Genomic DNA, 27328 nt, shown 5'->3' with positions numbered 1-27328 from the left:
GGTTAGCACTGCTGCCTCACAGTGCCAGGGACCAGGGTTCAATTCCGGCCTCGGGTCACTGTCTGTGTGGAGTTTGCACATTCTCCCAGAGTCTGCATGGGTTTCCTCCCACAGTCCAAAGATGTGCGGGTTAGGTTAATTGGCTATGCTAAATTGACCCTAGTGTCAGGGGATTAGCAGGGTAAATGTGTGGGGTTATGGGAATAGGTCTTGGGTGGGATTGATGTGGGTGCAGGTTTGAAGAGCTGAATGGCCTCCTTCTGCACTGTAGGGATTCTATGATTCTAGTTCTAAGTCAGGATGGTGCGCGACTTGGAGGAGAATCTTTGTCCTTCCAGGTGATAGAAGTCACAGGTTTGCAAGGTGCTGTTGGTGAGCTGCTATAGTGCATCTTGTGGATGGTACTGCTACTGTGCATCAGTGGTGGCGAGAGGAAATGTGGATGAGGTGCCAATTGTCATCATCCAGAAATATTGAAATGTAAATAAGACCTGTGAGTTTGTTAAAAGGGACATACAAGCCAAAGATTTGCTGAAGATGTAAAGTCAGTCATTGGCTGAGTTGCTGGTGGGTGATGCTCAGATAGACTATGGAACCACACTCTGTTTCCAGAGAAGGATATTTTGAAAGTTTACACAAACTAATTACCGGCTCCAGTGAGACAATGGGAGAGGACTATCCTCTCAATAAGATATATCCTGTGTGTAATGTCCCAGACAGATTTCTGGATTTCCCTAACCAAGAAATATACAAAGGCTGGGATAAAAGACAGCTGAAAAGCTGCCCAAGTATTTGTATGTCTGCGTGATCTAGTGCTTAGAGGGCTCAGTGTGGGTGACACAGAAGAGAAAAGTCAGCTAGCAGCAGCATCCCCGCAAAGGATGGCATTGTGGCACAGTGTTTAGCACTGCTGCTTCACAGTGCCCGGGACCCGGGTTCAATTCCCGGCTTGGATCACTGTCTGTGTGGAGTTTGCACATTCTCCCCGTGTCTGTGTGGGTTTCCTCCGGGTGCTCTGGTTTCCTCCCACAGTCCAAAGATGTGCGGGTTAAGTGGATTGGCCATGCTAAATTGCCCCTTAGTGTCAGGGGGATATCAGGGTAAATTGGGTTACGGGGGTAGGACTTGAGTTGGATTGTGGTTGGTGCAGACTCGATGGGCCAAATGGCCTCATCCTGCACTGTAGGGATTCTATGAAAAATCTTTTGCAGAAACCTCTCTCTGAATGTGGAAGTAAGCTAAGTTAGCAAAGACCACAGCTGCAACAGAAACAGGACAGCTTCTCAGCCAAACCGTAGAACACTGGAATCTCAAAACTGACTATTCACCAACTGAAGTCAGTGCTACTGGAATCACAGATCACAACGGCTACAATGCTCAATCATCTACTCACCACGAGTCAAAGACTGTTTCATATACCTTTTTTAAAAACTTATTTTGGACTCAATTCTCATTTCTAATCTGTGTGAATGTTTATGCATGTGTTTTTTAAATGATTTTCTTGCATTTAATAGCAAATCATCATAGAAATCATAGAAACCCTACAGTGCAGAAAGAGGCCATTTGGCCCATCGAGTCTGCACCGATCTCAATCCCACCCAGGCCCTACCCTCTTATCCCGACATATTTACCCGCTAATCCCTCTAACCTACGCATCTCAGGACCCTAAGGGGCAATCAACCTAACCCGCACATCTTTGGACTGTGGGAGGAAACTGGAGCACCCGGAGGAAACCCACGCAGACACGAGGAGAATGTGCAAACTCCACACAGACAGTGACCCAAATCGGGAATCGAACCCAGGTCCCTGGAGCTGTGAAGCAGCAGTGCTAACCACTGTGCTACCGTGCCGCCCAAATAAACTCACACTTTCTTTAACTCAAGAAAGCCTGGTTAAGTTGGCTGCTTTTAAAACATAAATATTGGGTCTGGGAAAAGGTATTCATGAAGGAAGGGATTTCTTTTAGATTTATCTTGTTGCAACCAACAGATGGGGGTTGAATAAAGAAAGGGAACCAGCCCATCTTTCCTCACCTGGGACAGAACAATTTGAAGATTCACATCCAGGTTAACAAATCTGGGGATGATCAGCTGGAGACTGGTCATAACAAACTGGGGGCTCATGGTCCAGAATTTGTTTTCACAGACGAAATAAACATTAGAGTGAGGAAAATAAATTGTTCCTTTGAAACCAATTTTAAGAAACTACCTAAGTCTTCTTGAGTCTATTATTAAACTAAAAATGTCCACTTTTGATGCAAGTATTTTTCTAGTAAAACCAGAGAAAGGTTTGTTGGAGGATTTATAAGTTCCATCCCTCGAACAGTTAAAAGATTGAGTGAGGATTAGAATTTCAGCTGAAAGCCATAAAACCCGAAAAAAAAGGGATGGCCAATCATCTGTAGGTGGAGACTGAGGACAATTAAACAGATAACATAGCAGTAGAGAGATTAACATTGGAGAAATGTCGATTAGAATTTCAGGATTGAGAAAAGGAAATTTCAGGAAAGGGCATCAAGAGAAGAGGGGAATTTGAGGAGAGAGAAAAGGAAGGGCAAAGGGAAAGAAAGACAGAGGAAAGGGAGTTTCAACTGAAACAGCTTGAACTGAGGAGTAAGGAACCCACTGCATCCCTTGAAGGCATCTCTAGCTCAGACTTGAGGGTTGAGACAACTCAGTTCGCTAATTTCATCTTCAAGTTTGATGAAGTGGAGGTGGAAGCATTCTTTTTTTTTGAGCGATTAGCACAATCCAACAGTGGTCCTTACTACTGCAGACTAAACTTTCAAGGAAAGCTCACGAGGTTTACTCCCTCTTGCCTGAGGATAGTGTCACTGTCTATGAGGCAGTGAAAAAGGTTATTTTAAATCCGTACCAGTTAGTGCAGAGGTGGATTCTCACCAATTCTGTACCTTCAGGAAATGGCCCGACCAGATGTATCTGGAATTTGAAAGGCTGAAGCAATTTGCTTTTGACCTATGGCTGCAGGCACTTAAAACAGACACTTCTTACAGTTACAAAAGCCTCAGTGAAATAATTTTCCTTGAGGAGTTTAAAAACTCCAAACCCTTTCCAACAAGAACATATCTAGAGGAGCAAAGAGCCACAGGGGCCAGGTAGACGGTCACATTGGCCAGTAACTATGAGCTGATCATACACCCTTGTTTCAGCGGAGACCCTCCCTTAGTCACCTCCAATCAACTGGGAAGAATAAGGGTGGGGAGTGTGATAGGAAACTGAGCACCCACAGAAGAGAGGGAAATTATGGGGTCTCTCCTCAAGACAGAAAGGATGGTGCTAAAATGAAAAGTGAGGCCAAGAAGCCTGTTGTGTTTTAATTGTCAAAAGATGGGGCATGTCCAGGCCAACCTGTGGAAGCTACAGGAAAGACCAGTGGGATTTATTGGGGCACACAGAGAATGGGTGTCAGAGAACATAACAGACCAGGCTATGGCTCTGATTGCAGGATTACAGCTGCAAATCCTTGTAGCGGAACTCCTGAGGGTGCAAACGAGGTTAAACAAATCCCTGAGAGTTACTGGGATTTTTTAATCCAAAGGAAGGGTGGCCCCATTTCCCCAGGTGAGTAAACCTGTAGTGATACTGAGGGATACATGGACCAGCCAGTCCCTTTTGCTGGGATAAGGCATGACCTTCCCAACAGAGAGTGCCTTAAGTACTAAAATGCTGGTAAAGGGTTTGAAGGAAGGTACATGCCTATTCCCCTATACTAGGTGCATCTAGAGTGTGACCTCGTATCAAGACCAGTGACCATGGGAGTCATCCCCTGTTTTCCTTTGGACAGGGTTGATCTGCTCCTTAACAATGACCTAACGAGATCAAGGATTATCCGAGCGGTCTCAGAGAAACCCACTGAAGTTATGGAGACTGAACAGCTGCAGGAGAAAGTGCCTGGCATTTTCCCTGATTGTGTGGTAACCCAGTCTATGGCTAGACAAGCTCCGTCAGAGGAAGCTGAAGTGGCTTGCAGACAGAAGACTCTCTGTCTGGTTATCTGAAACCTTTTTCGGGAGCTAGAAAAACCTAAGGTGGTAATAAATAAATCTTTCTTGGTAGCGGCCAGCAAGCTGACCCACAGTTAAAAACATTAGCTCAGACTGCTCACACTGAAGCCGTGGCAAAGGCAATCCCTGAATGCTACTACATTAAAAATAAAGAAATGGAGACCTCCTTACACTCCTACAAATGAGGAGTGACGGTGATCCACCAGGTAGAGGTGCCACTGAGGTAAAGTGGGGAAATCTTACAGCTAATCCACTAAATCCCAATGGCTGGGCATGTCAGTACGCAAAACCCAATCCCACATCACCCAGCATTTCTACTGTCCAAACCTGCACAGGGATGTGGTGAGGTTTTGCAGAACCTGACACGAGAAAATACCAACCTTCAATACGACCTGCACCTATGATTCCTGGGCTGGCTTTTGGTACCATTGAGCAAAGTGTCAGCGGACTGCATGGGACTCTACCCAAAACCAAAGGGGCCACAAGTATATTCTTACCATCATTGATGTAGATACCTGTTTCCCAGAGGCTGTCCCTCTGAGAACCATATCTGCCAAAAGAATGGTGAGGGAATTGGCCCAATTCTTTACCAGATATAGTCTGCCACCAAGATCCAGTCAGATCTGGGGTCAAATTTCACATCCGGGATATTCCAGGAAGTCATAGGTAACCTGGGTGTGGCCCAGCTGAAGTCTTCAGCATATCACTCGCAGTTGCAGGGGATACTAGAACAGTACCACCAAATCCTAAAAACAATGATCAGGGCATATTGTCATGTGTACCCCCATGACAGCCATAAAGGACTGGGTTTCCTTCTGTTCACAACCAGGGCCTCACCCAATGAGTCCACCGGTTTTACTCTATTTGAATTAGTTGACAGGCACCAAGTGCAATCGCTTCTGAATTGAGGTGAGGTTTTTAAGAGCAGAAGGATAAACTGCCCATGTCAGACCAGGTTGCCGTGTTTTGGGGGACAGCTCAAGAGTCTGTGAGGTCGGCTAAGAACACCTCAAAGTCTCCAACGCAGCTATGAAAAAAACAAAAAAAGTGAGCAGACTTGATGAGGCTGCTCAATGCATTTAAAGACTTATGCAGATACAAGCCAGATTACACCACCCTAGACCTACATAATGTGGCTGTGGGAGAGGCACCTCCCATAAGGCAACATCCTTATCATTTAGGCCCAGAAAAGCTGGCCCAAGTCCAGGAGGAGGTTAATTACAAGCTGGAGCACCAATTAATAAAGCCCAGCAACAGTAGCTGGAATTCCCCTGTAGCTGGAATTTCCTAGTTGTGATTCTGTCCAAGCCGGATGGCTTCACAAGGTTTTGCATTTACTAACAGAATGTTAATGCAGTGACCCGAGCTAACTCCTGTGTGATATCCCAGCTGGAAGACTGCATAAATATGATAGGTAAAACTGTCCATATCTCAAAAATAGATTTACTCAAGATATTGGCGCAAATGAAATCTCTGCCTTCGTTACTCCAGATCGCTTATCCCAGTGTTGAGTTATGCACTTGGACTCCAAAATGCCCCAACTACTTTCCAAAGGTTGATGAAACAGGTAGTGATGGGATTGTCCAATTGCACAATGTACCTGGACGACCTCCTGGTGTACAGCGACACCTGGGAAACCCACAGAGAGAAATTGGAAACCCTCTTCCAGACAGAAGTCAGCTGACCGAGTCGTGAATCTCGTAAAGGTGACATTGCCAAGACTGAAGTGACTTATCTAGGACATCTAGTGGGTCAAAGACAGATACTGCCCAGCGCTGCCAAGGTACAACCTGTAGCCCAGTTCCCAATTCCAACCACGAAACGGGAAATCATGAGATTCCTGGGTAAATGTGGGCTATACCGCAAGCTCGTCCCAAATTTTAGCACAGTAGCCACCCATTGCTAGACGTACTACAGAAATAAACCAAGGCAATATAGACTGAGAAATTTCAAACAGCTTTTGAAAAGCTGAAGGCAATTTTATTAGGTGAGCCTGTGCTTGCAGCTCCAGATTGTAAACAGGCATTTAAAGTAGCCATTGATACGAGTAACATCAGAGTAGGAGCATTTCCGACAGGAAGATGAATCCGGAATAGAGACCAATCGGGTACTTCTCTAAAAAGCTCAACAAGCATGAAAAATGGTCTTCCACAGGAGAGAAAGAAACCCTCAGGTTATTACTGGTTCTCAAACACTTTGAGATATATGTCTGAAATGAGTACAGAGAGACCACAGTCTATACCCACCATAATCCATTAACTTTCTATTTCCTTGATTCTTTCATGGGATATGGGCGCCTCTGACAGGGCTAGCATTTGTTGCCCATCCCTAATTGCCACTGAACTGAGTAGATTGCTAAGCCATTTCAGAGGACAGTTAAGCATCAACCACATTGCTTTGTGACTGGAGTCACATATAGGCCAGACCAAGTAAGTAAAGCAGATCTGCTTCCCTAAAGGACATGAGTGAACCAGATGGGAAAAGTTTAACACCCAGAATTCCACATTGCATGTTCCATCCATATTGCTAGGAAATCAAATGTGATAGTGGATGCCCTGTTCAGAATTGAAAGAAGCCCAGTTAGAACTGAAAAAGATAAAATTGGTGACTGCTAAGAGAATGTATATGTCTGTAAGAGAACAAAGAAAATTACAGCACAGGAAGAGGCCCTTCGGTCCTTCAAGCCTGCAGCGACCATGCTGCCTGACTGAACTAAAACCCCTTATCCTTCCGAGGACCAAATCCCTCCATTCCCATCCTATTCATGTATTTGTCAAGATGCCCCTTAAATATCACTATCGTATCCGCTTCCACTACCTCTTCCAGCAGCGAGTTCCAGTCACTCACCGCCCTCTGTGTAAAAAAACTTGTCTCCTACATCTCCTTTAAACTGAGTGTTTGCTCTTTTATAATTTTTTTCCTTTTTGCCACGAAATGAGAATGAATTTCATTCTGGCAGAGAAGGGAAATGTCATAATGCTGGAGAAAAAAACACCAAATTACACCTACAAATACTGGAACTGTAAGTAAGACCTGTTAGTTTTTAAAAAATGGACATAGAAGCCAAGGCTGGCTGAGGATATAAATAAAGCCAGTCACAGGCAGAACTGCTGGTGGATGATACACAGAGAGGCAATAAGGGAGGCAGTAGTATTGTGGTATTGTCACTAGACTCGTAATCCAGAGACCCAAGGCAAGATGTGGGACCCAATTTCGAATCCCACCACGGCAGATGGTGAAATTTGAACTGAATTCTGGAATTAAAAGTCTAATTATGACCAAGAAACTATTGTCGATTGTTATAAAAACCCACCTGGTTCACTAATGTCCTTTAGGGAAGGAAATGTGCCGTCCTTACCCAGTCTGGCCTACGTGTGACTCCAGAGCCACAACAATGTGGTTGACTGTCAAGGGCAATAAATGCTGGCCTGGCCAGCGATAAATAAAAAATGGAACCACACCCTATTTCCAGAAAAGGGTACTTCTAAAGCATACAAAAAATAATTGCCATCTCCGGTGGAGATAATGTGTGTATGTGTATGTGTGTGTGTCTGTCTGTATATGTGTGTAGTTAAAAGTGACTATTCAGCTGCTGATAAAAGTAAAATACTGTGGTTGCTGGAATCTGAAACAAAAACAGAAAATGCTGGAATATCTCAACAAGTCTGACAGCATCTGTGGAGAGAGAGTAAACAAAGAATAAAGAACAATACAGTACAGGAACAGGTCCTCTAAGCCTGTGCCGAATACGTTATCCTATCTAGACCAACCGCCTGTATCCTTCTATTCCCGTCTGTTCATGTGTCTATCCAGATAAGTCTTAAATGTCACTAATGTGTCTGCCTTAACCACCTCAGTTGACAGTGCAGGCCCCCACCACCCTCTGTGTAAAAAACCTCCCCCAATATCTCTACTGATCCTTTCCCCCCTTACTTTGAACTTGTGCCCCCTTGTAATTGTCATTTCTGCCCTGGGAAAAAGCTTCCAACTGTTCACCCTATCTATACCCCTCATAATTTTATAAACTTCCATCAGGTCGCCCCTCAGCCTCTGTCTTTCCAGGGAGAACAATCCCAGTTTATTCAATCTCTCCTCATAGCTAATACCCTCCATACCAGGCAACATCCTGGTAAACCTTTCCTGTACTCTCTCCAAAGCCTCCACATCCTTCTGGCAGTGTGGTGACCAGAATTGGACACAGTTTTCCAAATGTGGCCTAACCAATGTTTTATATAACTAACATAATTTGCCAACTTTTACACACGGCCAATGAAACACTTTCTTCACCAGCTTTTCCACCTGTGCTGCCACTTTTAAGGATCTGTGGACCTGTACTCCCAGATCTCTCAGCGTGTCTCTGCTCCTGATGGTTCTGCCATTTATTTTATAGCTCCCATCTGCATTGGATCTACCAAAATACATCACCTCATATTTGTCCGAATTAAATTTCATCTGCCATTTCTCCGCCCAATATCATGCTGTATTCTCTTACAATCTTCATCATTATCCGCAACTCCAGCAATCTAATATCATCTGCAAACTTGCTAATCAGACCAGCTACGTTTTCTTCCAAGTCATTTGTATATATTACAAACAGCAAAGGTCCCAGCACTGATCCCTGTGGAACACCACTCGCTACAGACCTCCACTGCTACCCTCTCTTCTATGGCCAAGCCAGTTCTGAATTCATCTAGCTAGTTCACCCCTGATCCCATGTGATTTGACCTTTAGCATCAGCCTGCCATGAGGGACCTTGTCAAATGCTTTACTAAAGTCCATGTAGACAACATCCACTGCCCTTCCCTCGTCAATCATTTTTGTCACCTCCTCAAAAAACTCAATTAAATTAGTGAGACATGACCTCCCTCGTATAAAACCATGCTGTCTGTCACTAATAAGATCATTCAGTTCCAAATGTGTATAGATCCTATCTTAAGAATCTTCTTCAACAATTTCACTATCACTGACGTCAAGCTCACTGGTCTATAATTACCAAGGTTATCTTTGCTACCTTTCTTAAATAGCGGGACACATTGGCTATTCTCCAATCCTCTGGGACTTCACCTGTAGCCAACAAGGAAACAAAGATTTCTGTTAGAGGCCCAGCAATTTCATCCATCTCTTTCAGTAATCTGGGATTTATGCCATTTGGCCCTGGGGATTTGTCTACCTTAATTTTTTTTAATACACCTAACACTTCCTCCCTTGTAATGATGACTTTTTCTAAAGGCTTTACATATCCCACTGAGACACCACCAATCAATGTGTCCCTCTCCTCTGTGAATACCGAGGCAAAGTACTCATTAAGGATCTCACCCACTTCCTTTGGTTCTGTGCATAATTTCCCTCCTTTGTCCTTGAGCGGACCAACTCTTTCTCTAGCTACCCTCTTGTTCCTAATATATGCATAAAATGCCTTGGGATTCTCCTTAATCCTGTCTGCCAAGGACATTTTGTGACCCCCTTCTTGCTCTCCTAACTCCCTGTTTGAGTTCTTTTCTACTTTCCCTCTTCAAGTGCTTAATCTGTTTTTAGTTGCCTGGACCTTATGTATGCATCCTTTTCTTTTTGATTAGACTCGCAATTTCCCTGGTCATCCACGGTTCCCAAATCCTGCCTTTCCTGTCTTCCTTTTCACAGACACATGCCTGTCCTGCACTCTGATCAACTGCTCCTTAAAAGAGAGCCACATGCCAGATGCGGATTTACCTTCAAACAGCTTCTCCTAAATGTTCTCCAAACCCTTCCTAATCCAGTTGCAGTTAGCCTTCCCCCAATTTAGCACCTTAATCCTAGGACAACACTTGTCCTTTTCCATGAGTATCCGAAAGCTTATGCAATTGTGGTCACTGTTCGCCACATGTTACTCCACTGCAACTTTGATGACCTGGTCAGGCTCATTCCCTAGCACTAGGTCCAGTATAGCTCTCTCTCTAGTCCGACTATCTTCATATTGTTCCAAAACATTTTCCTGGACACGCTTAAATTCCTCACCATCCAGACTCTTAGCCAAAGGGGATTTCCAGTCAAAATAGAGTCAATGTTTCAAGTCTAGATGACCCTTCGCCAGGTCTGAAGAAGGGTCATTTAGACTCAAAACATTGGCTCTATTCTCACTCCACAGATGCTTTCAGATTTGTTGAAACTTTCCACCATTTTCTATTCACCAGCTGAAGTTAGTGCCACAGAAATCACAGATCACAACAACTGCAAAGCTCAATCATCTACTCCCCACGAGTCAAAGACTGTTCCGTATACCTTTTTACTTACTTACTTTGGACTCAATTCTCATTTCTAATTTGTGTGACCTGTGTTGTATCATTTTCTTGCATTTAGTAGCTAATAAACTCATTTTTTAACTCAAGAAAGCCCGATTAAATTGGCTGCTTTTAAAATATAGTTATTGGAGCTGAGAAAAGGTATCCGATAATTTTTTTTAGATTAATCTTGTTGTGACCAACAGACGGGGATTGAACAAAGAAAGGGAGCCAATTCATCCCTCCTCACCTGGAGAATAACAATTTGAATGTCCACATTTGGATAAACAAATATGAGGAACCTCACCTGGGGCAACACAATCAAGCAGGCTGTTTTGTTCTGGATGGTGTTGAGCTTCTTAATTGTCATGAGAGCTGCACTCATCTAGGCAAGTGGAGTATTCCATTTTAGCCCTGACTTGGGCCTTGTAGAGGGGACGGTGGTGTCCTGGTAATGTCACTGTACCAGTGATCCAGAAGTCTAAGCTGGTGCTCTGGCAATACAGGTTCAAATCCCGCCATGGCAACTGGTGGAATTGAAATTCAATTAATAACTCTGGAATTTAAAGTTAGTCTCAGTAATGGTGACCATGAAGCTATCATTGATTGTCAAAAAAATCCATCTGGTTCACTAATACTGCTTAGGGAAAGAAATCTTTACCTGGTCTGCCCTTTATATGACTCCAGGCCCACAGCAACATGATTAACTCTTAACTACCCTCTGAAATGGCCAAGCAAGTAAAGGATAATTAGGGGTGGGCAACAAATGCTGACCTTGCCAGCAGTGCCCACATCCCATGAAACACTAAGAAAAGAAATGGTGGACAGGATTTGGGGTGTCAAGAGGCAAATTATTCATCACAGAAATCCTAGTCTCTGACTTGCTTTAATAGCTGCAGTATTTACATGGCTGGTATAGTGAAGTTTCTGGTTAATGGTAACCCCCAGAATGTTGATAGTGAGGGGATTCAATGATGGTCCAAAGATGTGCGGGTTAGGTTGATTGGCCATGCTAAAATTGTCCCTTAGTGTACTGGTATGTGTAGGTTCGAGGGATTAGCGGGTAAATATGTAGGGATATGGGGGTAGGGCCTGAGTGGGATTGTGGTCGGTGCAGACTCGATGGGCCAAATGGCCTCTTTCTGCACTGTAGGGTTTCTATGATTTCTATGGTAATGCCATTGAATGTCAAGAGGAAATGTCAAATAATCTTTTGTTAGAGATGGTCATTTCCTGGCACTTGTGTGGCATGAATGCTACTTGCCACTTGTTAGTCCAATCCTGAATGTTGTCCAGCTTTTGCTTCATGTGGACTCCAAAGATGTACGTGTTAGGTTGATTGGCTATGCTAAATTGACCCTTAGTGTCAGGGGGGTTTTCAAGGTAAATACTTGGGGTTATGGGAATAGGACCTGGGTGAAATTGTGGTTGGTGCAGACTCGATGGGCCAAATGGCCTCCTTCATAGAAACTGTAGAGTTTCTATGTACATGGATGTCTCCATTATCTGAATGAAACTGAAAACATCAGTGAACATCCCCACTTCTGATCTTATGATGGAGGGAAGATTGTTGATGAAGGAACTAAATCGGTCTGGATCTAGGACACTACCCTGAGGAGCTCCCTCAGCGGTGTCTTGAGGCTAAAGTAATTAGCCTCCAACAACCACAGCTACCTTCCTTTGTACTGTGCATGACTCCAACCATTGGAGTTTTCTCCTCTTTCCTATTGACTTCAATTTTTCTAGGATCTCGTGATGATGCACTCAATCAAATGTTGCTTTCTACATCACCACTGGAATTTGCTCTTATGTCTGTTTTGGACCAAGACTAAAATGAGGTCAGGAGCTGAGTGGTCCTGCAGGAGAAACCCTAACTGAACATTGGTGAGCAGCTTGTTGCTGTGTAAGTGCCACTTGATAGCACTACTGATGACATCTTCCATCACTTTGACGATTGAGAGTAGTTGGTTGAAATGGATTTGTCTAGCTTTTCATGGACATGATGTAACTGGGCAATTCTCCATAGGTAGAAACCAGTGTTGTAGTTGTACTAGAACAGCTTGGCTAAGGACAAGGCAAGTTCTAGGACATATTTCTTCAGTACTGCAGTCAGGATTTCTCTGAAGTCAATGCCATTGTTGTTGTATTCAATGCCTTTGGTCATTTCTTGATATGGCATTATTATGAATGTGAGACTTTATCAGATGGTTATGTTTTAAACTGTGTCCTTTAATTTTAAGGTAAATCAGAAATTGGAAATGGGGGATGGTACTCATGCTTACATCTTCCCAGAGAAAATCTCACATGATGTGGTTGCCATAGAGACAGAAGTCCAGATTGAAACTCATCGAAACTCAAGTGCCAGTTTTCAACCTTGACACAAAGTAAGGGCAGCTGGTTTTGTTGGATGCAGACTCTCAGACAGACAGTTGATGGGAATATTGAGAAACATGCGGCTGTTGTGTCAAGCAGATTGGGAGACTGATTTTGTGTTAACCATCAAGCAAAATATTCCCTGATTTAAAAACCAGGAGTTGTCAAGAGAGTTCCCTGCTGTGGGAAGTCAATTCAATTCATTAAGAACAAAGAAAATTACAGCACAGGAACAGACCTTTCAGCCCTCCAAGCCTGCACCAACCATGCTGCCCGACTGAACTAAAACCTCTTACCCTTCCGGGAACCATATCTCTCTATTCCCATCCTATTCATGTATTTGTCAAGACGCCCCTTAAAAGTCACTACCGTATCCGCTTCCACTACCTCCCCTGGCAATGAGTTGCAGGCACCCACTACTCTCTGTGTAAAAAATCTGCCTCGTACATCTTCTTTAAATCTTTCCACTAGATTGAGTGAAGGGACAATTAAAAGGTCACTGGAAGACACTTCCTGGTGGGATAGACAGAAGAGAGCCTTTTGAATTGTCAGGAGGAATTTGGGACTTTATCAAAAGGCTACATATCCGTTGAGTATGTGACTTACAGTATAAATGTGGCCTGGGGTTTTGATTGTGTAACATAGAAACTAGAAGCAGGAGTAGGTCATTCAGTCCTTCGAGTCTGTTCAGCCATTCATTATGATTATGGCAGATCATCCAATTCAATATCCTGATCCCCCCTTCTCTGATATCCCTTGAGCCCCAAGACCTACATCTAATTTCTTCTTGAAATCACACAATGTTTTGGCCTCAACTACTTTGTGTGATAGCCAATTTCACACATTCACCATCTCTGGGTGAAGAAATGTTAATTAATGGCGAAATTTTAATAAGATCATGCAGAAAATACCTTTTCTGTGGTTTAGTTGCCTACTGATGGAGCAGTCAGGAATCTTTAGGGCATGACTTAATGAGTGTAACTGTGTCAGGTCATTGCTTGACTAGTCTGTGGGACAGTTCTCTCAATTTTGGCAAAAGTCCCCATGTCAATGAGGAGGACTTTAGAAGGTTGACTGGGCAGTGTGTGCCTTTATCAATTCCAATGAAGATCAATGCAAGGTGGTCCATCTAGTTATCTTTATTTATTAAAACTGAGTGGATTGTTAGGTCATTTCAGAGAGCAGTTGAAAGTCAACAACATTGCTGTGGGTTTGGAGTCACATGTAGGCTAGACAAAAGTGAACCAGATGAGGATTTTATCGACAAATGATTAATACTGATGAGTTTAATGTTTTATTTCAAATTTATTAATTAAATTTAAATTCCTCCAGCTACCATGGTAGAATTTGAACACGCCTCTAGAGCATTCGTCCAGGCTTCTGGATTTAAACACAACCAACCCCACTCATCAAGATACCTTCTGAAGGGCAACTAGGAGTGGGCAATAAATGCCAGACTTGTCGGTGATACCCAAATCCAGAGAACGAATTATAAAAAATTGGATTATTATAACATTATAGTGCAGGACGTTTTGTACTGTTGTCTTTCTCTCCCTGAGCCCCAATATATCTGAAGGAAAGATGACTGTAAAGGGGTTTAACGTGCCAAATACAATGTATTCTCCACATTGTGACCGGCTCCTATTTCTTTTTGACCTGGAAAGCTCACTAAACATCTTTCTACACTGCCTGCTTCTTCACTAGGTAATTGAGTTGTCACTTCCTGCCCTGGCTAGCTCATCTTTGGTAGCTCTTCCTGCAAAGCTTTGTGCAAAATGGATTGCCCTCCTCTCTCTCATTTTCTGCTACTGCCCTTCTCCTGCTACTTTTGCAAACTTGGTGATTCCCTATCTTCCTGCAAGAGCCTTACTTTAGCAAAAGTATGAATGATGTCTGTCTTTTTAAGCTGCTGTAAACTTTTAAATCCTTCAAATACTAATGGATAGATTCCTAATCGGAGATGTTTCTGACAAAGCAATAGGTTCATGAAATATGTTCCTGAGAATTGAAAGGAAGGATAAATAGCAGGATATCTACAGTTCTCAAATCTCTGGTTAGCAAACACAAATCAACTGGAAGTTAGTATTGTGGAATCTATATATCCTTGCAGGGGATTGGAGTTCTGAAGAAATTCATGCATGAAATAGAAGTAGAGCTATTTATCAAACAGACAGTCATGTTTGGACGTATCTACAAAATAGAATCTTGGGCTAGAAATTTGGACGTATCCATTTTGGGTTGTCAGGAAGTGTGCAAGGTAAAATCCCGGTTCCTGAGTGAGGAGGCCCAAAAGTGAGGCCTGTGCCTCATTCACATCAAGCTAATGTGGTGTAAATAGCTAGACAGAAAAGCATATGATTCTCGGGTTAATAAGGGGAGGGGGGGGGAGGGTCCGGGGATCTAGGGTCAGGGAGAGGAAACAGCTGCAAGGGAGAGGAATTGGGATAATGGAGCGGATTTGGGTTAAGAGAGCAGCGGCGTAGGTTCCTAAAATGTGGATTTGGAAATTAGACTCCTATTCCTCCAAGCTTCACATTTCGGTAAGTCAATTTCAGAAATTGGTAGCAGGTGGTCCCAAGATCTGGATTTACTTGTGTAGAAGGCAAAGGCTGTTTAAGGGCAAACCAATCTGGCACTGAAGGCCTCACATATAGAATCCCTACAGTGCAGAAGGAGGCCATGTGGTCCATTGAGTCTGCACTGACTCTTCAACAGAGCATCCAACCCAGGCCCTATTCCCATAACCCCACATATTTACCCCGGATACTAAGGTGCAATTTAGCATGACCAATCCATCTAACCTGCACATCTTTGGACTATGGGAGGAAACCGGAGCACCCAAAGGAAACCCATCAGACACGGAGAGAAGGTGCAAACTCCAGACAGTAACCCAAGGATAGAATTGAACTGGGTCTCTGGCGCTGTGAGGCAGCAGTGCTAACCAATGTGCCACCATGATGACCCAGACATATATCAGGCCTCTTAGTTGTATACTCGAACTGCCTAATGCTTCTTTCAAGTGTAGGCACGACCCAACATTTTATTTCCGCAAGTCCCACTTTGGTATCTTCTGTGGATGGCATTCTGCCTTTGTTTACACTAATGACATTTTAAACTGGTTAGTGTTTCCACCAGTCAAATAAATAAACCCATTAAGCTAAAATCAATTTTTTTTTGTTGTTTTCTTGTTTACACTACTTACAAACAGCTCTTTCGTTTGGGCGGTTATAAGGAAAGAGGTTGTAACACCTGTCATCTCCTTTCAAAGCATGCCACTCAGATTTTTAAAAAAATCCTCAGGGAATACACCAAAATAATCATGCTTCACCTGATTGCAAAACTGGAAGCTGTTCAATTTAATCTACAAACTAGTGACTGCTCATTGAAAACTAGTTGATGCTCTACATTTTTAATTCCAAGAAAGCAAGGTATTTGTTTGTGAAACTACTTTTCACAGATACTAGACACTTAAATTTGCAGTGCATCTGGAGTAACTATCCTGCATTGCCTGAGTGCCAAATTTTAGCTGATACAGTTCAGTACTGTACAGATCTCCAGTCAACACCAATCATCATATTTCCAGCAACATATCTAGACAGCTATATGAACGGAGTGGGAATGGAGGGATACAAAAGAGTGGTCTAGTTTGGACCAGGGAGCGGCGCGGGCTAATTGTTCCTTGTTTCTCGTTTCAAGGCTTCATTCTATGATCATCTTGCTGGTGCCAGTACAGAGCGAGACTGCGCATAGTTGGGAACCTGTCTCGGGGGCAGGGAATTCATATGGTGTTCGTGGAAGTGGAAATGACGGGTTGGGAAGCATTTTCCGATCAGGGCCATTGTGATCTCCTGGACTCGTTTCGATCGCCTCAGGGGGTCGGAGAGGAATTTCCCAGATTTTTTTTTTCCCCATATTGGCCCTGGGGTTTTTCACTCTGGGTTTTCGCCTCTCCCTGGAGATCACATGGTCTGGAATGGGGGGGTGGGGGTGAGTTAATAGGTTGTAATGAACAAAGCATCGTAGCTGTGAGGGACAGCTCGGTGGATAGGATATTGGTATGTAGATAGGCTGGAAAATTGGGCGGGGATCCTGGATTCAGGATTCAATCCTGGACCGGGGAGCGGCGCGGGCTTGGAGGGCCGAAGGGCCTGTTCCTGTGCTGTATTGTTCTTTGTTCTTTAACACAATGGAAGTACGATATTTGCTTGTTGTGACAGAATTTTACATAGAATTCCCTAAAATGGTGACATTTTAAAAAGTGGGATTGATGACAGGGTGACACGTTGGGAGAAATCACTACTCTTATTCACATTATTCATCCTAAAATATGTAAAATATGCCAATTAATACCTGTAGCCTCATTATAATAGACATTAATTCTCTCCAGCTGGAGATCACTGTCTCCATGGTAGGTTCCGGTAGGATCGATGCCATGCTCATCACTGATAACTTCCCAGAACTAAAAAGAGTATAAAGTCAATATTAACATATGTAAATCAGTTAAGCATATTTAAGAGGACTAGCTCTAATATGCATGGACACTATCATTAATTATGGACACAGGTTGGCGAGGGGCACTGATACCATTAAGTATCTCTTCATGCTGTTGAAAAACAGGTTTCCCACAGGAAGGTTGAGGATTGAACACTAAACTCCTTTAAGAAATAAAAAAACAGCTAAGGGAGAAAAAAGAGGGAAGACGGTATTCTGAAAGAGATTAAACAAATTGAAATACTTTCTTCATCCAAACCTACTTCAAATATGATTAAACTAAAAAGCCCAACAAATAAATTTCCTTGACTTTACAGTCTCAAAGAAGATGGCAAATAACTAATACTCCCCCCCTAGGTCAATTCCATTTAGATAACAACACCCAGGATATTCTCCTCACTTACTCAACAATAACCTACTTGCTGATGCTCAGTTCACAGTTTATCTGGACCACTCAGCTCAACACTTCACAGAAGAACTGGATTCAAGAGGATTGGGGAGCATCCTGCAGTGGCTGCACTCAGATTTAGTATTATGAAAGACAGCTATGGTAGTTGAAGTCAATCATTTTAGCAGGGCATCACTGCGCGAGTTTCTGAGGGCAGCATCCTTGCTCCAATAGCTGTTTCATTAACGACCACCATCAGGTCAGAAACGATGATTGCACAGTGTTCAGTCCCAAATGCAATTCCTCAGATACTGAAGCAGTCTGTTCCTTCATGCAGCAAGATCTGAACAAATATCTAAGCTTGGAAGTAACATTTACACCAGGCGATAACTATCTCCAACAGGAATCTAATAGTCTCTCAATGAGATTCCCATCCCCACCATCAATACCCTGGGGACCAGATAATATTAACCAGAAATTCAACTGCTCCAGCCACATAAATGCCATGGCAACTGGACAGGTCAGAGGTTTGGTATCCTGCACAAGTGTCTCAACTTCTGATTCCTCAAAACTGATCCACAACCTACAAGGCACAAGTTGGGTGTGTTGTAGAATACTCTCCACTGACCTGTATGAATAGAGCTACAACATTCAAGAATGTTTCCCTCCCTAACAGCACTGTGGGTTTACCTATCCCACTGCAATGGTTCAAGCAGGCAGATTACCATCACCTTCTCAAGGGCAATTAGGGATGAGCAATACATGCTCATTATTCTTTCTAGCAGTTTGATGCAACTGAGTGGCTTGAATATGATCCATGTCCTCTCGATCTACTGTGTTCTAAAGAAGTCATCTTGGACTCAATGTTTTCAGTCTCCACAGATGATGCCAGACCTGCTGGGTTTTTCCAGCACTTTAGGCTTTACTCTGGCTTTCATGGTCGACATTATCGTCTCATTTTAGAAAAACAGCAATCCTCTTGACTATCTCCCTTCCAGCACAATTTACATAATTGCTACTCATAATGCAATCACTTCATCCTCTCAAGAATTCTGGTTGTTCTTCCGTGCCCTTTCAATTACTGCAATATACTGTTAAAGCTGCAGCGACTGAAGCTGTACACAGTATCTTAGGTGCAGTCGGACCAATGATTTATGAAGTGTTAGCATTTTCTTACTATTACATACAAACATAATTAGGCACAGGAGTAGGCCTCTTGAGCCTGCTCTGCCATTCAAGATCGTGGCTGATCTGATTACGGCCTCAATTCCACATTCCACCTACCCCCTGATAACTTTGACTCCATTGTTGGTCAAGAATCTATTTAACTCTGCTTTCAAAATATTCAGCGACCCTGCATCCACTTCCCTCTGGGGAAGAGAGTTCTAAAGACACTATACTGACCTTTTAAAACACCCCATGATCTGATTGGTTTGTTTTACTCTGCCATTCTTGTGATAACTTGAATTTATTGTCAATCAGGATCTCCAGCATTATGTGAAACACTTTGCATTTCTTTATATTAAACTTCATCTGTTTAACAAGTAGATTCAAAATCTTCCATAGCTTATCCAGTTCAGCTTTGTATCCTTCACCTTCATTAGCTTTGTGTCATTGCAAATTAACAATTGTGTTTGTATCCTTGAGTCCCAGAACATTTATAAACGATATTGTGTTTTTATGGGATGCGGGTGTCACTGGCTAGACCAACATTTATTGTCCATCTCCAGTTGCCCTTGAGAAGGTGGTGGCAAGCTGCCTTCTTGAATCGCTGCAGTCCCTGAGGTGTAAGTACAGCCACAGTGCTGTTAGGGAGGGAGTTCCAGGATTTTGACCCAGTGGCAGTGAAAGAACGGCGATATATTTCCAAATCAGGATGGTGAGTGGCTTGGAGGGTCACCTCCAGGTGGTGGCATTTCCAGGTATCTGCTGATCTTGTCCTTCTAGATGGCAATGGTCGTGGGTTTGGAAGGTATTGCCAAAGGAACCTTGATGAGTTTCTGCCCTGTATCTTGCAGATGGTACATATAGCTGCCACAGTCCGTTGGTGGTGGAAGAATGTTTGTGGAAGGGGTAGTAATCAAGCAGGCTGGTTGTCCTGGAATGGTGTCAAGCTTCTTGTTGGAGCTGCACTCAATCCAGGCAAGTGCAGAATATTCCATCACACTCCTGACTTGTGCCCTGTAGATGGTGGACAGGCTTTGGGAAGTCAGGAGGTGAGCTACTTGCTGCAGGATTCCGAGCCTTTGACCTGCTCTGGTAGCCATAGTATGTATATGGCTAGTCCAGTTCAGTTTCTGATCAATAGTAACCCCAGGATGTTGATAATGGGAGATTCAGCGATGGTAATGCCATTGACTGTCAAGAGACGATGTTTAGATCCTCTGTTGTTGAAGATAGTCATTGCCTGGCACTTGTAAAAGAAGTCCAAGTACAGACCCCAGTGGAACTTCATTGGTAACAATCTTCCAGATTCAGGGCAATTGCTGTGGCACTACCATCTGAATTCTATTGGCCAACAACATACATATTAATTGTAAAATATTGCCACTGATTTCTGCTTTCTTTATTTTCACTACCAGTCCTTCCAAAGAAATGGTATTGAAAGTCTTAGTAAAAACAAAGTATAGGATGCCTGTACTGTCTTACCCCTGTTGAACTCCTTTATGATACCATTAAAAATATCAGAAAAACAAGACCAGCTCTCACAAACACATCTTTTAAATTTTTATTTATATCCAGATGCTCTATGACTTTATCTTTAATAAGTGTTTCCATATCTTAACTTTACCCACAATGGACATTATTGGTCTGTAGTTTCCCAAGTCACTTTGTTACTTTTATCCATCCCGGGCACCTTGCCAGTATTTAGAAATTTCTGGAATATTTGGACCAGTGTTCCTGCAATTTCCTTTCTTAATGATCCAAAAATGATTTTATCCAACTCAAGAATTATTCACCTTATATTTGCAGTTATTGAAAAACCATGTTGGTAGTGATGTGAATAGCATCACGACTTACCTCTGAAACACGGTCTGGTTCATTTTCCAGATTTAGTAAGCTACCACAAAAGGCAAAAGAATTATATTTAGTACCTTTGCAGCCAGTGTCAATTATCATGCACTCACCTGATCACACTCTCAGTGGCTTCACTCTTAATAGAACAAAAATGTCCTTAATTTACTTCTCTTCCCATGTTCAATTGAAAAATTATATTTGCCATTTTTACCCTCCAGGCATGCCTTTTGACATTGAATTAATTTTAATTCCCTATCATATTCCTTCATGGTCTTGTTTGCTTCTTTGAGTTGCTTGGCACTTCCACTTGCAGCGTAGCGAGATAAGACTCAAAATCCAGTCAGTGAATTAACAAAGGTTTATTAACAGAATAACTATACATACTGCAGAGCAATGAAAAAGGTCTTAACTCCACAAGCCCAAACATCCGACTGCTGGAGCAAGCCCAGGCAAGTCTGAATGGGTCCCCAACCCAGCTCCTGATTAGACCAGTTGGTCACATGACCCTTTCAGGGCAACTACATCACACCAAAGGTATCATGCTAAATGGTACTCTGCCCTACACAGGTAACTCTCTTCCCACTCTTGTTCACTGTTCGTGCTTGCATAGTCCTCTGTGCTCTCATCTGTGGCACCAAAATCATTTGGGACCCCTCCCCCAAGCCTATCTACCTTGTAATGCTGTATGCTATGTAGTTACAAATCACTCTTAACAAAGAACATAGAACAAAGAAAATTATAGCACAGGACCAGGCCCTTCGGCCCTCCAAGCCTGCACCGACTATGCTGCCTGACTTAACTAAAACCCCCTACCCTTCTGGGGACCATATCCCTCTATTCCCATCCTATTCATGTACTTGTCAAGAGGCCCCTTAAAAGTCACTACCGTATCCGCTTCCACTACCTTGCCCGGCAACGAGTTCCAGGCACCCACTACTCTCTGTGTAAAAAATCTGCCTTGTACATCTCCTTTAAACCTTGCCCCTCGCACCTTAAACCTATGCCCCCTAATAATTGGCTCTTCCACCCTGGGAAAAAGCTTCTGACTATCCACTCTGTCCATGCCTCTCATAATCTTGTAGACTTCTATCAGGTCTCCCCTCAATCTCCGTCCTCCAGTGAGAACAAACCAAGTTTCTCCAACCTCTCCTCATAGCTAATGCCCTTCATACCAGGCAACGTCCTGGTAAATATTTTCTGTACCCTCTCCAAAGCCTCCACATCCTTCTGGTAATGTGGCGACCAGAATTGAACACTATATTCCAAGTGCGGCCTAACTAAGGTTCTATAAAGCTGCAACATGACTTGCCAATTTTAAAACTCAATACTCCGGCCGATGAAGGCAAGCATACCGTGTGCCTTCTTGACTACCTTCTCCGCCTGCATTGCCACTTTCAGTGACCTGTATACCTGTACACCCAGATCCCTCTGCCTATCAATACTCTTAAGGGTTCTACCATTTACTGTATATTTCCTATCTGTATTAGACCTTCCAAAATGCATTACCTCACATTTGTCTGGATTAAACTCCACCTGCCATCTCTCCGCCCAAGTCTCCAACTGATTTATATCCTGCTGTATCCTCTGATGGTCCTCATCGCTATCTGCAAATCCACCAACCTTTGTGTCGTCCGCAAACTTACTAATCAATCCCACGGTCCAGAGATGTGCGGGTTAGGTTGATTGGCCAGGTTAAAAATTGCCCCTTGGAGTCCTGGGATGCGTAGGTTAGAGGGATTAGCGGGTAAATATGTGGGGGTAGGGCCTGGGTGGGATTGTGGTCGGTGCAGACTCGATGGGCCGAATGGCCTCCTTCTGCACTGTAGGGTTTCTATGAATCCAGTTACATTTTCCTCCAAATCATTTATATATATTACAAACAGCAAAGGTTCCAGCACTGATCCCTGAGGAACACCACTTGTCACAGCCCTCCATTCAGAAACACACCCTTCCACTGCTACCCTCGGTCTTCTTTGACCGAGTAAGAGTTTTAACAACACCAGGTTAAAGTCCAACAGGTTTATTTGGTAGCAAATGCCATTAGCTTTTGGAGCGCTGCTCCTTCGTCAGATGGAGTGGAAATCTGCTCTCAAACAGGGCACAGTACTTCTTTGACCGAGTCAGTTTTGTATCCACCTTGCTAGCTCACCTCTGATCCCATGCGACTTTACCTTCTGCACCAGTCTGCCATGAGGGACCTTATCAAAGGCCTTACTGAAGTCCACGTAGACAACATTCACTGCCCTACCCTCATCAATCATCTTCGTCACTTCCTCGAAAAACTCGATCAAGTTTGTGAGACACGACCTCCCCTTCACAAAACCATGTTGCCTCTCACTAATACGTCCACTTATTTCCAAGTGGGAATAAATCCTGTCTCAAAGAATCCTCTCCAATAATTTCCCTACCACTGAAGTAAGGCTCACCCGCCTGTAATTACCTGTATTATTCTTACTACCCTTCTTAAACAAAGGAACAACATTGGCTATTCTCCAATCCTTTGGGACCTCCCCTGTAGCCAGTGAGGATACAAAGATTTCTCTCCAGGCACCAGCAATTTCCTCCCTTGCCTCCCTCAGTATTCTGGGGTATATCCCATCAGGCCCTGGGGACTTATCTACCTTAATGTTTCTCAAGAACCCCAATACCTCCTTTTTGATCTCAACATGACTCAAACTATCTACACATCCTTTCCCAGACTCATCATCTTCTCAGCACGCTCCATAGCCTGTGCAATCTCTATGGTTTTGGCCAATGTAACATCCATCTCAGCCAGCAGCATAGGTCAAATTTTTCATCCACAGACTAGTCTGTCTCTGAGCATATCTTGGAGCGTGGTTCCAAAATTTCATTGCTCAGCAGCTGTCTCAATCTGGCCACAAACTCTGCAATAGACTCTCTTGGGTTCATGCTAGTTGAGTTAAATCTGTACTGCTTCATGATTACAGATGCTTTGGGGTGAAGGTGCTCCTTTACTAATGCCAGCAGCTTCTCAAAAGGTTCAGTATCAGAGGCCTCCAGAGAAGTTAAGCTCTGGATCAAATTGTATGTTTGGGCTCTCCATACTGACAACAGGATAATCTGCTGTTTCTCCTCCCTCTCTATTCCATTGGCTCTAAAGAATAATGCAAGGTGCTCGATGGATTGACCCCAGTGCCCCACATTAGGATCAAAAGCATCGGGTTTCCCAATCAAAGGCACGCTTAACACACATTTTGCTACTGCGGCCTAAATCAAGTAGAAGCCTGGTCATGAATTGCACCTAGCCACGGTAGTCTCCCAATTTACCCTCATCACCATTGTAGTGTAGCAAGGTAAGGCTCGAACTCCGGTCGGTGAACTACAAAGGTTTATTAACAGAACAACTATACACATCACAGAGCAATGAAAATGGGCTTAACTCCACAAGTTGAAACATCCGACTGCTGGAACAAGCCCAGGCAAGTTTGAGTGGGTCTCCAACTCGGTTCCCGATTGGACCAGTGGGTCATATGACCCTTCCAGAGAAACACCCTTAAAGGCCAATATGTCACATCATTCAACCAGGCAGGGAATGTCTTTAAACTCAGTCTCTTTGGTTTGCATGACTATACGTTGGTTCACTGCAATCAGGATTACTTTACTGAAGGAATTCCAAGTCCCTCTACTCTCCTAACCTTATTCAAACATTTCAGGTCCATTTTGATCAGACTTCTCAAGCAATGAAAGTTAGTCCTGTTAAAATCTAACAATCTTGTTTAGGTTTTAGTAACCATTCCAATTCTTGTTATATCAGATGTGACATTATAATCATGGATACTTAAAGACTCATTCATATTCATGTTAGAATTTGATCATCCCTATTACTCATTCAAATACAGAACATTTTCTTTCCCTGTTGACTTTTTGTTAACAAGGTCATAAACAGTCTTGTGGAAATACTTCACTGTCTAACCAGTAGAGGCAAGATTGTCCCATTAAAATTTTAATAACTTAAAATCTCCAACTAATATGTTGGTCTCTTACTAGTTACCATGGCAATTAGTGCAACTCATGGCATCATTTCACATCAAAGCAATGAAGCATGAAGGCCCGGGAGTAGAGCGAAGAGAGACAGCCAGGCAGAGAGTCGCAAGGAGTGAGATCCATGAGTAGGGTGCTCAAAGAGAACCAGACATAGCAATATAAGGAAGTCCGGGAACAGAGCAATCAGAGAGCACCATGCAGAACAGTACAAGGATTAATCAGTGAGAGCACAGTGGCCAAAGATAGAGAGAGTGGAACAGTGTCGCGAGGGTGATGAATCTTTGGAATTCCCTAAAGAGGTGTTGAGGCTGTTATTGAGCAAGTTCAAGACAGAGATTGATAGATTCTAGATATTAATGTCTCAGAGGATATGGGGACGGTGCAAGAAAATGGTAGAGGATCAGCTATGATCAAGTTGAATGGCAGCTGAGCAGGTTTGAGGGCTAGATGGCCAACTCCTGCTTCAACGCTCCTAAGGATCAGAGCAATCAGAGTTTAAAGTTTATTAGTGTCACAAGTAGGCTTACATTAACACTGCAATGAAGTTACTGTGAAAATCCCCTAGTCGCCACACTCTGGCACCTGTTTGGGTACACTGAGGGAGAATTTAGCATGGCCAACGCACCTAAACAGCACATCTTTTGGACTGTAGGGGGAAACCGGAGGAAACCCATGCAGACACAGGAAGAACACAGGGATGAGGAACTTCAGTGTTGAAGGTAGATTGGCAAAGCTGGGACTTTTCTCTATCGGGAAGGTTCAGAGGAGATTTGACAAAGGTTTTCAAAATCATGATAGAATAAATGGAGACAAAATGTTCCCATTGCTTGAAGGATCAAGAACCAGAGGATATTGATTAGCAAACGAAACAAGATGAAATTAGGAAAAATATCTTACTCAGCAAATGTGTAGAATTAACAATAAACCATCAGAGCGTGTAGTGAAGGCAGATTCAATTGTGGCTTTCAAAAGGGAATCAGATTTGTCTAAAGAGAAAAGATATGCCAGGCTACTGGAAAAGGATGTTGGGGGGGATTGGGGAAGTCTAGCAGAGTTACTGTCATGAACAGCTGGCACAGATATGATATGTCAAATAACCTCCTTCTGACCTATTACCAAGTCTATACTTTTGTGATCAAAGTGGAGTTTAAAGCTGTTCCCAAGTATGTTCTTCTCTAGTGAGAAGGGTATGAAGTCACTTCAGCAGTCATGGGCATTCAGCCTCTGATCTTCGGGTAAGCGTTCTCTAAGGCGGCCTTCATGACAACACAGAATCGCTGAGCAGAAACTGATAGCCAAATTCCGCACACGAGGACGGCCTCAACCGGGATCTTGGGTTCATGTCACACAATCTGTAACCCACACGACTTGCCTGGGCTTGCAAAATCTCATGAACTGTCCTTGCTGGAGACAATACACATCTCTTTAACCTGTGCTTAACCCTCTCTCCACTCACATTGTCTGTACCTTTAAGACTTGATTACCTGTAAAGTCTCGCATTCCAACCATTATTTTGTAAATTGAGTTTGTATCTTTATATGCCCTGTTTGTGAACAGAACTCCCACTCACCTGATGAAGGAGCAGCGCTCCGAAAGCTTGTGGCTTGTGCTACCAAACAAACCTGTTGGACTTTAACCCGGTGTTGTGAGACTTCTTACTGTTACAGACCTGCCAGTTAGTGGACACCCAGATTGCTGTGCATGGCAGCATGCTAGTCTCATGCTATTCTGCTTTACTATTCTTCCTGCCAAAATGGAGAACACCACCGATCTTGGTGCTGTGGGTTGGAGCTAACTTTGGGCAGAAAACTCTAGAAGAAGCCAAATGTTTGCCCTCTCGCTTAACTAACCTATCTATAGTCCTTTACAGACTTCTTGTAAGAAAGGAAATTTGGCTATTTAAAGTAGGTTGTAAATAGTTGAGACTCCAGCCCTGATCCCTGTGGCACTCCAATAGTTAGTTTGTCAACATGAAAATGATATATTTAAACATGACAAATTCAAATGATCATTTAACTTGCTGCAGTTTATGCAATAGTGGGTGTGCACAAAACAATTACCTGCAGCAGTAATGATTTTAAATGAAGCACTTAAATCATGTAAAACAAACATATCTCCTATGTTTAGGCACTGATAGTGAACAGATTATTATACAGTATATCTTGGAGCAGGATCAGGAACCAAACTACAAAAGGCAGTGTTTGTTTGACACAAATGTATTAGACAGGGAAAAAAGGAGTAGAACATTCAGCTCCTCCGGCCTGTTTGTTACTTAGGTCATGCACAATCTGCACCTCAACTTAACCTCATTACCACCTATTGAAGATGGTTTCAAATTTCAAAAATCTTATATATGAAAAAATTATTCCCCCAAGTTCCCTCATGACTGGCCCAGACCTAATTTCAAGGTTATGTCTTCTAGTGCTTTATTGCGGAGAAATAGTTTCTCCATATCTACCTTATCAAATTCTTTTAATATTTTAAATATCTCAAACAGATCGCTCCTCAATTTCCAATGCTCACGGGATTACAGAATACAAAGCATGTTTATGCAATCTGTTTTCATAATGTAATCTTCTAAACTATTGCGTTATCCTGGTGAAACTACACTGCCCTCCTTCGAAGACCAATATATCCTTCCTGAGGTTTTATGTTTAAAATGATGATGATAACCAAGATGCAACAAAGCAACATAACTTCATCCCTTACTATTCCAGCCCTCAAGATAAAGGCTAACCTACCTTTGTGATTGCTTTTGGTTCCAGTATTTTG

The 27328-nt window shown here is 43.0% G+C and overlaps 1 protein-coding gene across 4 annotated transcripts in view; it reads right to left on the bottom strand.

Annotated features, from left to right (window-relative positions):
- The window catches only part of LOC144503109 (tubulin beta-4B chain-like), a 269050-nt gene that overhangs the window by 24480 nt on the left and 217242 nt on the right, over positions 1 to 27328 (bottom strand). For 2 of the 4 annotated variants that reach the window (XM_078227618.1, XM_078227616.1), the window contains exon 2: positions 17005 to 17113. In XM_078227618.1, the coding sequence (XP_078083744.1) occupies positions 17005 to 17113 (109 nt within the window). Of the gene's footprint in view, positions 1 to 9484; positions 9488 to 11946; positions 11956 to 17004; positions 17114 to 27328 lie in introns of all 4 variants that reach the window. The other 2 variants (XM_078227617.1, XM_078227619.1) reach the window with 2 other exon arrangements.

Source organism: Mustelus asterias, chromosome 13 (assembly GCF_964213995.1).
Source record: "Mustelus asterias chromosome 13, sMusAst1.hap1.1, whole genome shotgun sequence".
In the NCBI taxonomy this organism is placed as follows: Eukaryota; Metazoa; Chordata; class Chondrichthyes; order Carcharhiniformes; family Triakidae; genus Mustelus; species Mustelus asterias.
This window is presented reverse-complemented; position numbering and strand designations above follow the sequence as displayed.